Source organism: Protopterus annectens, chromosome 13.part0 (assembly GCF_019279795.1).
Source record: "Protopterus annectens isolate FY-2018-M chromosome 13.part0, PAN1.0, whole genome shotgun sequence".
Lineage (NCBI taxonomy): Eukaryota > Metazoa > Chordata > Ceratodontiformes > Protopteridae > Protopterus > Protopterus annectens.
Genome location: NC_056747.1, coordinates 786,535,265 through 786,550,406, shown reverse-complemented (window position 1 = coordinate 786,550,406; position 15,142 = coordinate 786,535,265). Strand labels below are relative to the sequence as shown.

Genomic DNA, 15,142 nt, shown 5'->3' with positions numbered 1-15,142 from the left:
TACTCTTCTCAAAGCCTACATTTTCATACATTCATATGCCAGTAAAGGTACAAGTATGATTGCTATATTGTGATCAGGCCTGAATGCATTTGAGAAAGCAGCATATCTGAAACAAGGATACTGTTGTATTAGTTTACTTGCAATAATAAAAGTGCTCCAAGCTCGACATGACTGAATATTAATAAGAAGAACTAAAATTTTCATTTTCCCGATATAATTTTATAATGCAAGCAGTGACCACTCAGACATAAAAGCTACTACTACTATGTACATTTCCTGCACTCAAAACAATCATTCTAAAAGAATATAATATTTGTATACAAAAGTAAAGTAGCCATCAAAGTCTCCAAATCTTTATGCTCTCCAAGGACTTACTAAATGCATTACTCCCTCCCAAGTGGTGATTACAGCTATAAACAAGAGCATACTCTAAATAAATTCAGCTCTGTGTATGAAAAATCCACCAAAGCCACATTATATGCTCTCAAAGGTTGCCTTATGCAACTCAAAGCTGAAGCCATCTTACTTACTTACATTATATGACATTTCAGCTTGTCTGTAGTGCAACAGCATGACAAACTTGACTTCCTCAAAGGCTAGGATGATTATTCACCAGTAACATACAAGGTTTGGGTGAGTGTGTGCATGTGTGTGCCTTCTGTGGAAGGTTGGGCACCGGGCTGGCAACTCGACACTGTAAAACTCCACTGCCAATCATAAGCGGACAGATGATCCGCTGTGGCGATCCCTAACCGGGAAAAGCCGAAAGAAGAAGAAGAAGAAAGAAGAACATACAAGGTTAGGGTACGTAAGATGTTTTCCTTTTGTATAATAACAGTACAAACTGAAATAAAAATATTCTAAAACTGGATCATTTCTGGGTTGTCAGTTTCAGACATTTACCTTCACTCTTTCTCTTCTATATCTTGAGACTGGTGTAATGACATTTATCAGACAATTATGTTTTCTTAAAAAATTGAATAAACATTAATAACATTTGCATAGCTTGACAATAGAAGGTGCCTTACTTAGCAGACACAACGCATTTCCCATTAATGTAGGAAGAATTCCTGGGAACTACCAGTGCTGTAGGCCTGGAGTAATCGGGTCATAGTTTTCTAGAGAGACTTTTTAGGGGCGTGAGTGGTGATTTAGCTGCAGGCCATCTCGATGACCTAAGGAGTTCCAGTTCAATGAGGCTCACCCCACCTAACTCCATTGATAGAAAAAAGCTAACACATCTGCAACCAGTGCCTTGGAACAGGATGTGAAAAGGAAAATACTAGACTTTTACAGTACTGTGGGAGGAGTCAAAGACAAAGTTCCCAGCTGGTATCAGTCTATATTGTATGTACTGCTCTGTACTGTGGGAGGAGTCAAAGACAAAGTTCCCAGCTGGTATCAGTCTATATTGTATGTACTGCTCTGTACTGTGGGAGGAGTCAAAGACAAAGTTCCCAGCTGGTATCAGTCTATATTGTCTGTACTGCTCTGTACTATGCGAGGAGTCAAAGACAAAGTTCCCAGCTGGTATCAGTCTATATTGTATGTACTGCTCTGTACTGTGGGAGGAGTCAAAGACAAAGCTCCCAGCTGGTATCAGTCTATATTGTCTGTACTGCTCTCAAGAGGTAAAGCTGAGAAGAATGTAAGGTCCCCTCTTCCTCCAAGAAGGCTAAGAGGAGTGAACTAGGACTGCAGAGGAGCAGATGCAGCTTCTCTGAAGGGGCTAATTATTAGTGGGAGGAAACTGTCATAGGAATGCAAAAAGAGAGTTGTCAGGAAGGCTCAGAAGCCATATGACACAAAGGTCTAGTGGGACAGGAAGAAATTAATTAGCTATTAAAATTTTTCCCTAAATTTTAGAAGTTAGTCAATGCATAAAGGGTACCCTTCATTTAGTACTAGATGTACTTTGAGTATGCCTGGTTTGTTCAGGAGCAGGACACATCCACAGCACAGACATGTTGAAGTAGTTTGTTTCCCCCATACTAAGTAGGCTACTTGTAGGATAATCTGACCTCAGACAAGCCATGGACACCAGACATCAGTCTAAAGTGGTTGATGGATAATAGCAGAGATTAATACAATTAGGATGGACAGATATATGTGAACATCTGAAGATGTAATGTTCTTGCAAAGCCAGCAAACAATAATAAGGTAAAGCTAAAAGATAAACATCACATTTAGTTTGTCGTTTCAGTCTAACATGCTTGAACTTGTCATGCAGCTTCCTTGGAAGAGGATGTCCCACATTTATCTGTGCTGTGTTATTCCGGGAATGGTGAACAGACTGTTACTCACCTCCTTGGGAGGCATCCCTACGTGCAAGCATATGTCCTATAATGAAAATGTAGTAATTTTCTACACTTTTGAAATGAGGTGAAAACCTTTAAGCATAAGTGCATCTTGTCAGAAGTAACCAAAGAGGTCCTAAAGTATGAAAGTGGAGAAGAAAGGACTCAAAACTTGCACTATAACATGACACTCATCAGCAGTCCATAACATTAAACTTCTGCTCTACCTCTCAGCTTTCCCTGATTTTCTAGCTATTGATTTCTCAATTACAACAGACATTGTATTATGAAGTTGATCTTTCAGCACTGAAATCTATTATTTTTACATAAGAACAGTTAGGATTACTAGCCATATAGTTTAGAGACTTTTTATTATTCATTAAATGTGTATCACTATAAGTAATTTCATTTAGACAAATTTCGAAGTGAACAGCATTAATATTCAAAATGTGCCTTTGATTATTCTGAACCCTATTCCTTATTCTTAAAGTCAGAGGTTAAGAGCTATGCATACATTTGTACTTGTAGTGCATTGCCAAAAGTCCATTATTCACACTTCAGTACCACTTCATACCAGCAGGCTCCACAGAACAAGCAAAACAGCTGCAGGCTATACCCATGGAAGAATAGCTCTATGCATACACCACTGAGCTTGATAGGTGGACGGCACAGGTAGTGATCTGGGAAATGCTAGATTCCTGGGTCCATTTCCTGATCTGCTGGATTCTTCTCTATAGCTTCCAGTCTGTTGTTTTGGTAGTGGGAATTCCTGCACTTGAAGTTCTTATTTTTCTTGGTTTTTGGATTGTTCTAACTTGGCTGGAGTAGCAACAGGGCCCATTTCACCTTTCTTTTTAACAACCAGTTGACAAGTGGTAGCTCGATTGCTTGCCGAATGGCATGTCTTCCCAAATCACACACTGGCTGCAGCAGATTATTGTTTGTATGTTTGCGCACGAAGAGCTTCTCAGTGAAGGATGAGTCTGTGAGAGACAGTCAGAGGAGTTATCACTATAGTGCTACCAGTGCTTATCTGTTGTGCTGCAGCAGTGCCATGGCAATAACAAGCACTTCAAATTCATGCACAAATTACATATCACATGGGATCACGGCTCATTACTGACTCATTTGCATGTTTCTGAATTGAACACTTAGCACAGTTAACTGTGTTACATTCTGTAGCATACACAACTACACTCATGCTCACACACACACACACACACACACACACACACACACACACACACACACACACACACACACGAGTGTACTAATATATCCTCATGGTACTTAACCTGGTGCAGTACCACAGATGATAATGTCTATGAAGTATAAGTCTACCTCACTAGTACTCAAAACACTTTCTCGAAACAATGCCGCAGAGCATTACCACTCTGGTTTGATCTGATACCACTGTAGAGCTTCAGCAGTCTTTGACTTGCTCCTCTATAATGGGTCCAGCAATCCTGGTAGAAACAGGATTGTGTCATATGTTATCTGCTTCTGAATACCCCCGTATTGGTGTGAGTGTGTATGTCTGTGTGTTTGTTTTCTATTAATCTATCTACATGCACTGTTTTTTTGGGTTTTTTAACACATAATGTGTCTGGTTTTATTATATATATATAATTACACAAAAATCAGTCCAAAGCACCAGACATTCAAAGTATTTAATACATTTATATTATATTTCTCTCTCTTTCTCCATATATACTAATATACTTAACAGTTACCAGTAACAACCAGCTTTCATCCCCGAAACAGGGTATCTTCAGTACATATCTCAAGGTCATCTGACTGCAATATTTACACATGGGAAGAGTAAATAAAAATCCAAATCCAATAATCAGACAACTTTTTCTAAACTCATACATACAGTGAAAGCACTGTTTTGTCCACAAATTAGCATGTTAAATAAAACAAAACGCAACTAAATTAAAAAAAAGAGAATATTTTTTCTGTAATAGTGACACACAATGGAGATTTGTGCAACAACCACTACAAAACTGAATACATACTCCTTTGCCATTAAAACATTTCAGCAGGTGGAATATCCCGTTAACACAAACTGCCTCCAGTAAAAGGTGAATAATAATAACATATTATTCAATCCACAGATGCAACAACATGACAAAGCTTGATAAAACAATTTAATTTAAACAAGAAGGTAACGTGGCACCAAGATTTATGTCATGTTCTCTCCTTTTTATCCAATATTGCTGTTTTTGTGCTTATTTGTGCAACATGGAATAACCACTGTCGATCCAAATGAAAGAATATATTGTTTGCTTTAATGTTTAAATGAGTGCTTCTTTCCCTGTTATGTCTTAAATCACTTATATGGAGTAATATTTTCTGTTTAAAAGTACACAATGTGTCACTAACATAAAATTCACCACATTTGCAAATAACTATGTAAACAACCATTCTGCTGAACACATAATTAGTTATCTTATATCAAAGATCTTGTAGGTGTTCTTAGAAGTAAAGGTCTTTATTTTTAACAAACTAGTACAATGGGTACAACTGCCAAATGGTATAGAACTTGTAGGTTTTGCAACAATTACCCACTGTTTGCATGTATATCTGTATGGATTCTTATAACCCGAATGATATTGGTACATTTTTCTCACCTGTAGGTAAACTCACACTTATCTCTCAGAATGCTCCAATAAATTGAACTTTTACAATAAGGTAAAATCTATTCACAACATTCTTGACCTTACATGTTTTGTTGTCATAGGTAATGACCATTGACAAATATTGGTGCTTTTGCACATCCTGTAGATCTCTAGATTTATGTTTTAAAACATCTGCTCAAGTTGGAAGTTGGAATAATGGTTAAGGTGTTTACCTCACAGACACCATGGTACAGAGTTTGATTCTCACCTTTGAGAGAAACTGTCTAGGCTTAAAATGGCCCACAAGCTAGCATACTACATACCTATGAACCCCCATGCTTTCTTATGTGCCTCTGTAACCAATGGTACATTTTAGCCATATGTTTTTCAAATCTTTGCTGTTACTCATGGGCCTGCTCCTCTTAGTCACTTACATCAGCATACACATACACACATATGTTTATATACACACACACACACACATATATATATATATATATATATATATATATATATATATATATATATATATATATATATATATATATCTATACACACACACACACACACACACACACACACACATACATGCGCACTCACATACAGTACAAGTGTGTACATAGACATATGTGTATGTGTATATAGATTCCATCCTGCCATTTGGTTGATTGTCAATGTAACTGAATGACAAATCAGTATGTTCACATGATTCAAGGCCCATTTAGTTGAACCACCCTTTGGCTGAAGGACAGTTTCAGTGACCGTAGGTTAACTACATACAGTTCTATAACAGAAGTAGAGGCTGTACAAGTATATAAAGAAGCTTTATTGTGGGATTCCTTTATTTACTTATTTATTGCTTTCATATACCAGGATAGTCTGACTGGGTTCAGGACCCATTTTCAGCAGAGACCCAGGGAGATAAGCTCCAACAGAAATACAATACAACTGAACACTGACAATTACATGTAACATAGATACTGTATACCGTATGCATGCGAACTGGTAGTTTTCTACAGTATATACATAAACGTGGGGAGCCAAAAATCAGTAATGGGATTATAATAAACAGGCATAGTCTTACAATGGGAGTTGTTTAGTACATTACTGATACAGTATTCAGGCATATTGTAGGTCTGATACAGTATTCAGACATATTGTAGGTCTGATACAGTATTCAGACATATTGTAGGTCTGATACCGTATTCAGACATATTGTAGGCCTGATACAGTATTCAGACATATTGTAGGTCTGATACAGTATTCAGACATATTGTAGGTCTGATACAGTATTCAGGCATATTGTAGGTCTGATACAGTATTCAGACATATTGTAGGTCTGATACAGTATTCAGACATATTGTAGGTCTGATACAGTATTCAGGCATATTGTAGGTCTGATACAGTATTCAGGCATATTGTAGGTCTGATACCGTATTCAGACATATTGTAGGTCTGATACAGTATTCAGACATATTGTAGGTCTGATACCGTATTCAGAGATATTGTAGGTCTGATACAGTATTCAGACATATTGTAGGTCTGATACAGTATTCAGACATATTGTAGGTCTGATACAGTATTCAGGCATATTGTAGGTCTGATACAGTATTCAGACATATTGTAGGTCTGATACAGTATTTAGGCATATTGTAGGTCTGATACAGTATTCAGACATATTGTAGGTCTGATACAGTATTCAGGCATATTGTAGGTCTGATACCGTATTCAGACATATTGTAGGTTGTAATTTTATGCAGTTACTCTAGTTTAAAAGGGATAGAGAGTTTGGCAAGGAGAGTAGTTAGAGGAGAGAAGAATAGTTTAATTAAGTGGAGAGCATTTGCAGTGCCATGAGTTAAGTAGGTGTGTTTTTAATTGAAGCTTGAAAGACTTTAGTGAATGTTTTTGTCTAATTGTTAGGGAGATGGAGTTCCAGGCTTTGGACACTATGTGAGACTATAGGGAACAGCCAGCTGAGCTGTTAGGTTTGGATACAAGTAGTAGGACTTTCTTGGAAGAGTGCAGAGTCCTAGTTGGGTCATAAAATCATATTAGGTTTGTTAAGAATGTACAGTCATTTGATTTATATAGTATCTAGTGGACAGTAGGGAGTTGAGAGCATGCGAGTTTGTGGAGTAGTCAGAGCTACTGGAGGTGACTGAGTGCTGGACAGTGGTGTGATCAATGGGGTAGGTTGGCTGCAAATTTTGCAGCCTTGTAGCACTGTTCAAGCTTGTTTAGATAAGTTTGCTGGACAAAGGCAAATACTGGTGCAGTATAGAGAAGGGCGGGTAAAAAGAGACTTACAGCAATATTAGAACCCGCTGTGTTAGATAGATAGACAGATAGATAGATAGATAAATAGATAGATAGATAGATAGATAGATAGATAGATAGATAGATAGATAAATAGACAGATTGACAGACAGATATGGTTTAGTTCTATAGAGTGACATTTTTTGTAAGTTTTTTAACTACATGATCTATGTGGACATTGAATTTTACTGCTTCATCTATATGAACTTGTAGTAGTTTGGTATAGGTGAGAGCACATAACAGAGATGGATGACTTTTTTTGCAAGGTGTTTTGGCATGAAGATAAGTATATCTGATTTGTTGGAAATGAGGAATAGCTGGTTGGAGGTCAGCCAGTTTTCTACTGAGGAGAAAGCTTCTTGAGTCAGCTATTGTAGGGAGTCAAGGCTTTTTGCTGAGCAAATGATGGTTGAATCATCTGTGTACTGAAATAGGGGGTCTATATCATTTGAGCGAATGCTTAATTGAGCAAATTGCCATTTGTCAAACTGAATTAAGTGAAATCTCAATTAAGCAAATGTTGGCTTAAGTGAAAAGTTTCCCAGGGAAAAAAATGCCCACCCACTGATTGTAACAACCAAAACAAAATTTAAACTCTGCAAAGTAGAAGGCTCTTCCCCCCACACCCCCCAATGTGGGAGGATGTGCCCCCATACCTCCAAACTAAATATACTAACTCTGAAATCGCACTACAGTGGGGAAAAGGGCAAATTCCTGATGATAGCCAGCCAGTTGGTTTGGTGATGTTTTTGTGTAGTTCGCTGGATTAGTCAACTGTTTTTTAACCCAGGGAAAGTTTTCAGTTAAGTGAGCATTTGCTTAATTCAGTTCGAAAAATAGCGATTCACTCAATTAAGCATTCGCTCAAATTATATAGACCTGTATTAGGGTGGCATTCATGTTTATCAGGGCAAGGTCATTAACAAGGATACTAAACAGGACAAGACCAAGTATAGATTCCTTTAGGACTCCAACTGATATGGGGAGAAACACTGAAATATCAGTCAGCCATTTTACTACCTGGTAGCTATTAGCAAGGTAAATGGAATACCAGGAGAGGAAGGGGTTATCAAGCCCTATCCTAGAAAGGTTTTGTAAGAGAATAGTATGGAAGACAGTTTCAAAAGCTTTAGAGAGATCAAGAAAAAGGGCTGATACTAGATCACCTTCATCTCTGTTTGTGTTGATTACATTAATGAAGCTAATGACAGCTATGGAGGTGCTATGATGGGGGGGGGGGCAGAAACCATGATGTGAGGAATACAGATACGTTTTTGGAGGTGAAATAGTGAAGTCATTGGAACTGAATGCATTTTACAAGTATATTGGTTAGAGGGGAGGGAAAAGTAATAGGCCTATAATTAGTAAACTCAGTAGACTGACCACCTTTATGGATGGGAAGGATATAGCATTTTTTTCATAGGAGCAGTACACAGGATTCATTAATAGAGCCCTTAATCAATATACAGATAGGATAGGCTATGGCCTCTCCTGCAAGGTTTAGATATTCACTTGTTAGGTTGTCAGGTGCTAGGCAGGTGAGTTTTAATTTAAAAATACATTTTTAATGGTGGAGGAAGGAACTGACTGGAGGAATATGCAGTGCAGAGATTTTAGGGGTCAGAATTTGTTGTGGGTATTGTTTTGGTTGTTGCTACTGGGTAAGGCTGAAATTGAACTAATAATGTCAGAGTTAAATGCACTGCCATTGTTTGTCAGGTTGTTTGTTGGTGATCTTTGTATTGAGTTGCCAGGGTTTAGGAGCTGATTTATGGAAGGTCAGAATAATTTGTGGTTACTGTGGTGATTACTTTGGAGATCTCTGTAGTATTTTTTTTGTCAGATTTAATTTGACATTTAGTTCTGTTTTTGAGATCTTTAAACTTTTGATGGTTAGCGTGAGTTTTATTTGGTTTTCCAGGTAGCATCTCAAAGTTTCATAAGATATTTGGTACTTCTGGTCAGGCAAGGGGCAGTGTTTGTCTTAACTGTTTCTGTTTTGAGTGTGGCTAGTTCATTCAGTATGCTTAGCAATATATTGCTAAATTAGGATACAGCATCATCAAGAGGTAAATATTTTAGCATTGTCTAGTTGTACTGAATGAGGTAAGAGACAAAGGTGCCATTTCTGAAATTTGATAGGTTGCATGCCATATTGTAATGATGTTGTTTTTGGATGTTTTTTTTCTTAAAGCAAATATGGGGAGATGGCAACTTAAAGAGGCACGGAGAGTTCCAGAAGTAAAGATTTTACTTGGGGTATAGGAAAGTATCCAGTTTATGGTGGTTCCTCTATTTTTATTATTATAGAGAGTAGGAGAGATGGTCAGTTAATTAAGTCCATACAGATTTATGTTTTGATATGAGCTGATAGAGGAGAGTGAGAGACGGTCAATAGTAAAGTCACTTAGTATTAATTTTTTTTGAGGAATGCTACAGGTGAGCTAGTAGAGGATGTCTTCTGTAGTGTTATGGTTGTTAGCAGGAAGGATATAGACTCCTATAATTTACATCAATCTATGTTGGTTTAGTCTGAGAGATGTGACCAGGATTTTTGCTTTGTCAAACTGGTGAGGAGTGACAGGAGGCAGAAACAGTGTTGAATGCTGTTTCTATAGAGTACTTTAACTTCTCTAACTCTCTTATGTTTTCTGTCAGCTTTATAGATGTTACAGTCTGGTGGGATTATTTCTTTATCATTAGTTTCATTTTTCAGAAAGGTTTCAGTTAGTATCACAATGTCAGGTGAAGGTTGGACAAGCCATGCATGAAACTCAGGTGTTTTTGAAACTGCTTATGTTAATGTGGACAGTGAGTAGAAAGGAGGAACTTAAGCAGTGTTGTGTAAGGGAGATGAGGTTTGTGGATGGGTGGAGTTAGGTGGATATAGGGAAAAAGTTTTGCATGGGTTGGGGAAGATATCCCAAAAAAGTTTTAATGCTTGGGCATCATAGAGAGTATAGGGCAACCATTTTAGTTTACGTTTAGGTTTTGGACAGATGTTTTTAACAATTAGTTTGTGTTAGTAAGTTTTAGATTTAAAAAATGTGTAGATTTTAGAGGAATGAGGGTTCAAGTTATATCAATGAACTTTTAATGGGAGTTGGTAGATAAAGTTTGAGAGGTGGAAGATGATGGCATTGAGAAATGATTGAGAGCTGAGACAGGGAGTGTGAGTGATAGGAGGTTAGATGGGAGAGGAGAAGGAGGAGAGGGAGAATGAGTGCTACTGAATAGTGTGTGTGTGTGTGTGTGTGTGTGTGTGTGTGTGTGTGTGTGTGTGTGTGTGTGTGTGTGTGTGTGTGTGTGTGTGCGTGTGTGTGTGTGTGTGTGTGTGTGTTGGGGGTGTTACTTTATGAGGGTGAAAGGTTAGGAGTTGTAGTGGGTTGGATGGGCACTTGGGGTAGGGTAGGGGAGTAGAGTAAGCCCGAGCATAGTGGACAGTCTGGTAGTATATTTGCCAGCACAGATAGCTAGTACATGCGCAGCTGCAACAAATTATAGTTGGGGTAGTCAGGCTGTCTAGGGCAGACTGTTTGAACATCTAGAAGCCTGTAAAACATATTTTGTATTTCACTCTTTTTTTATGGTGTATTGCTTTTTAATGTATTGGGGGTGATACTGTTTGAAACAGGTTAGCCTTTTAGTTAATGTCAAGCATTTTTATTTTTATATTTTTTATCCTTTATTTATTATTAAGACTTAGGCTGGGTTATATCACTTGAGGCTACATCTTTAGCTTTTCAGTGTGCATGCCTTTACAACAAATGGTTATTTTTTACTGGGACTAATCTAGTAAAAAGTGAAGACATATGGTATTGTCATTGCTACTGGATAGCCATAAACTTTAGTTGAGAAATGGCATAGTCAAGCAAAACAGGACGCTGTCCTGTAAAGCTTCTTTTTGGGTCACTGGTGTTTTACTGCAGCTGCTTGTTGCTGGTTAGGTTGCAATTACATTTGTGAGGGGTGGTTTTGATAACCACAGCTGGTTCAGGGAAAGAGTCAGGACAGGATTGGTGTTACCTAAACAAGATCACTGGTTGCGTGGTTTCTATTTGCAAAGTGGCAGAGATTCCGAAAATTCACTTTTCTCCAAAGTGTAACCTTGGGAGGTAGTATATTTAAATAATGTTGCATGGGGCCCCCCTGGAAAAACCTCTTCTTAAAACATATTACCTTAAGTCATTTTTACAGTATGATGTTTCAATTATTTGGCATTTAATTAAATGGTGTTTCAGTGGACTGGTCTTTTTTGACTGAATTAGTTGTTTTTGTCTTTTAACAAATTTTATACACGCGTGTGTGTGCGTGTCTGTGTGTGTGTGTGTATGTATGTATATATTATATATATATATATATATATATATATATATATATATATATATATATATAATAGATATAAAATATATATGGTGTGTGTGTGTGTGTGTGTGTGTGTGTGTGTGTGTGTGTGCTTTCACTTCTTCTTCTTCTTTCAGCTTTTCCTGGTTAGGGGTTGCCACAGTGGATCACCTGTCTGCTCATGATTGGCAGTGGAGTTTTATGGTGTCAAGTTGCCAGCCCAGCACCCAACCTTCCATAGAAGGCACACACATGCACGCGCTCACACCTAGGGTCAATTTAGGGTGTCCAATCCACCTACAGCATGTCTTTGGGATGTGCGAGGAAATCGGAGCACCTGGAGGAAACACACGTGACCACAGGGAGGACATGAAAATTCTGCACAGAAGGCATCCCAGCCGTGGATCGAACCAGAGAACCTCTTGCTGTGAGGTGGCAACACTAACCGCTGCACCACCGTGGCAGCCCGTATATGGTTTCACTTCATAATCTCGAAATGCTGAAATTTGAAATTTCAGCATTTCAAGACCATAAAGCCGAAACCGTACAAAACTGTAACTTCACAAACCAGAAACCCGGACACACAGCATACACCACACCACACACAAACCACAACACCCACATCACAAAACAAATACACCCAAAAAAACAAAACACCAAACACGCAAATACCTACACTACACAAAAGCAGGGGGCAAGCCCCCCCCCCCCACTTATATTTACTAACTCCAAGATCGGACAAACAGTAACAGACAGAACACTCACACCCAGACATTCCACAGTCCCTTGCACATACACACACGTGCACACACACACACACACACACACACACACACACACACACACACACATCCAACAATTACACACTCATATGTTAAGCTACCTACCCTAACCCACACATACAACTTAAAAACAATCTCACACACACTCAAACCCCAACCCAAAACCTTTAAAAAATGGTCACTTACCTTACACTCCACGCAAATCCATACACCACATCAAACTGTATCCAACATAAACACCGCACGTCAAGTAACGTAAAGCCATAACCACAAATTTGAGATATTCTAATTCGTGATTATGCACTTTCCACAGTTTAAAATTCGGCTTTATTGTCTCGAAATGCTGAAATTCGAGATTTCAATATTTCGAGATTATAAAGTGAAACTATATGTATATATATATATATATATATATATATATATATAATACATACATACTGTACATACACATACATGTATATATACATCTCTCTTTCTCTCTCTATATATATATATATATATATATATATATTTATATTTATAAAATATGGCTGTACTGAATATAATCAAAAGACTCAAATGTCAAAGTTCAAAACATCAGCCGCAAAATGTCAAAAATGTCAACATGCTACTACACATGCACCAAGCAGTAACCTCGGAGTATATGCATGCAAAGTTAAAGCTTAAAATAATACACAAAATATTGTTTGTTGTGGGGGGAGGGTTGCAAGTCCATTGCATCTTCCACACCCTGCACTAATTATGTATACTAACTAAGAGACTGCACAATATAAGGGAAAGGGGCATATTCCCAGCTCTGAGAATTGTGTGATCTTGCACACGTCAACCATCTTTTTGTTGGAACAAATACCTCTCAACCGTACCGAATTCCTTGATAAATACCGGTTTTGAGGGCAAAATATTGGGGTGCCACAAATTCTTGAGTGGCCTCTTTAATTTCTGCATTTCCCAGGTTTTTTTTTTTTTTTTTTTTACTGTTCCTGACGTCATCATGTGCAGGACGTGCCCAATGATGTCAGCATGAGGCAGACAGCTGCTGAGCTATTAATGCTTAATTTAAATTAACCAGTCCTGGCAGTCCACGGATTTTTGGCAGTGCGCACAACACTTTTTTCTTTACCCGGCTCCAGATAAAGGCAAAAACCCCCCCAAAAAGACTGTGTTAACTTGATTCTTTGGACTGGTATTTTTCTCTGCATTGAGTTTACTTGGTCTTTTATTTCTGTACATGCTGCAGCATATTGCTCATGGATACAATGCAAATATGAGAGAAACTTAAGTGTACTGTGCTAGTTCCTTTACATTTTGAATGTTTAGACAGGCTCTGGCTCTGTATACCATCTGCTTTTGCATTTTGAATGGCTCAGGCTTTTCTTGCTCTAGTTTGAGTTTACTTGGTCTTTTATATTTATGTAACTGCTGTGCTGCATATTGCTTATAAGGGTAACAGATTTACAGAAATGTGTATTCAAGGAGGTTGACTGTTTCTACCAATGGGGGGTTCTTCTACTTGGACATTTGTCTGTTGACTTGCACATTCATACAGATCTTATTTGTTTGCAGTTAATGAGTATCTTCTACTATTATTTACTCTTTATGAAAACAACAAAGGCAGACAGGTTGCAGGTGCACTACAACGTTTTGGAGATGACACTTGCCCATATTGTCAAAAAGCAGAATGATTTGCTTTCTGGGTTGACATTTAATAGCTTTTTGTTTTTCTCTCTGTGTACGTGACTATGTGTATATAAATGCACAATTTTAAAAGCGTGGCTTCTCATTTTCTAAGAGTATATCTAAGGAGGTGTAGCTCCTGAGGCATAGCAGACGTTATTTTTTATTTATTTATTTATTTTTATTTTAACATTTATCTGACTTGGAATTTGTGGACAGACTCCTGACATTACATGTGCCATTGAGTATGATTCACTGACTGAAAGGCATCCAACTCAGATACGATTGGCCACCATAGTGATGTCATCATGATGCAGTCTTTCCCTAACCTTCATTTTACAAAAGGCATCTGTATAGTAACACACACAGTTGTCTTTTTGTGCCTCCTGCCATATCTCTCTACTGTCTAGAATTTCACACGATCTGGATTTTTGTATCATATTTGTGGTCTCTTTTTTGTAAAAATGTGTGGTTGTCTGCCACATTATTAAGGACTGCAGTAGCAAAATAATGATATTTGATTTTCAGGCTTTGCATCCTTCAGAAAATGCATGCACATGCAATGCATGTTGTTCTAGCAACTTTCTAACTTTATAAGAGCAATATTTCAATTATGTCCCTGATCTTGGCTCTTTGTCCAGAATTGTTGAACAAAGAAATTGAGAGGTATGCCTCCCACTGCAAAAAAAAAAAAAAAGTATTATTCACAAGTTTAATTCTAAACACACAATGCAAGTCTTAACTTACTAATGTTAAGATTTTATTTTGCTAAAAAACAATAAAAGTGTCGGCATTCTGATTCCCCTACTTTGTTATTGTACAATTTTATTTTGTGTTAATTGTAAACCTTTATTTTTTTTCTAACATAAAGGGAATATACTGTTGAGTTTGTAAGTGGACCTGTGGATCAGCTTAACCTGCTGCTGCTTTGTTGTAAGGTACAGAACTGCACCTCATGTTTTTGAAACGTTGTGGAAAAAAAATACCAGTTAGGTTGCTTTTTGTCTGTCTCTAGGAGAAGAAATAAAAACTCTTCACAGGTTTGCAGTTTTCAGGGGGTCTGAAGTCTGGTAGTATAAATGATCAGGTATGTCTTGATTGTGGA

General features: G+C 37.7%; 1 protein-coding gene across 4 annotated transcripts in view; it reads right to left on the bottom strand.

The window, feature by feature from the left end:
- Positions 1 to 15,142, bottom strand: part of SPECC1 (sperm antigen with calponin homology and coiled-coil domains 1) — an 894,647-nt gene that overhangs the window by 100,632 nt on the left and 778,873 nt on the right. The window contains exon 9 of one of the 4 annotated variants that reach the window (XM_044054510.1): positions 2,730 to 3,280. The exons of the other annotated variants lie outside the window; for them this stretch is intronic. Coding sequence (XP_043910445.1) covers positions 3,265 to 3,280 — 16 coding nt within the window. The 3' untranslated portion in view covers positions 2,730 to 3,264. Of the gene's footprint in view, positions 1 to 2,729; positions 3,281 to 15,142 lie in introns of those variants that run through there. 4 annotated transcript variants of the gene reach the window in all.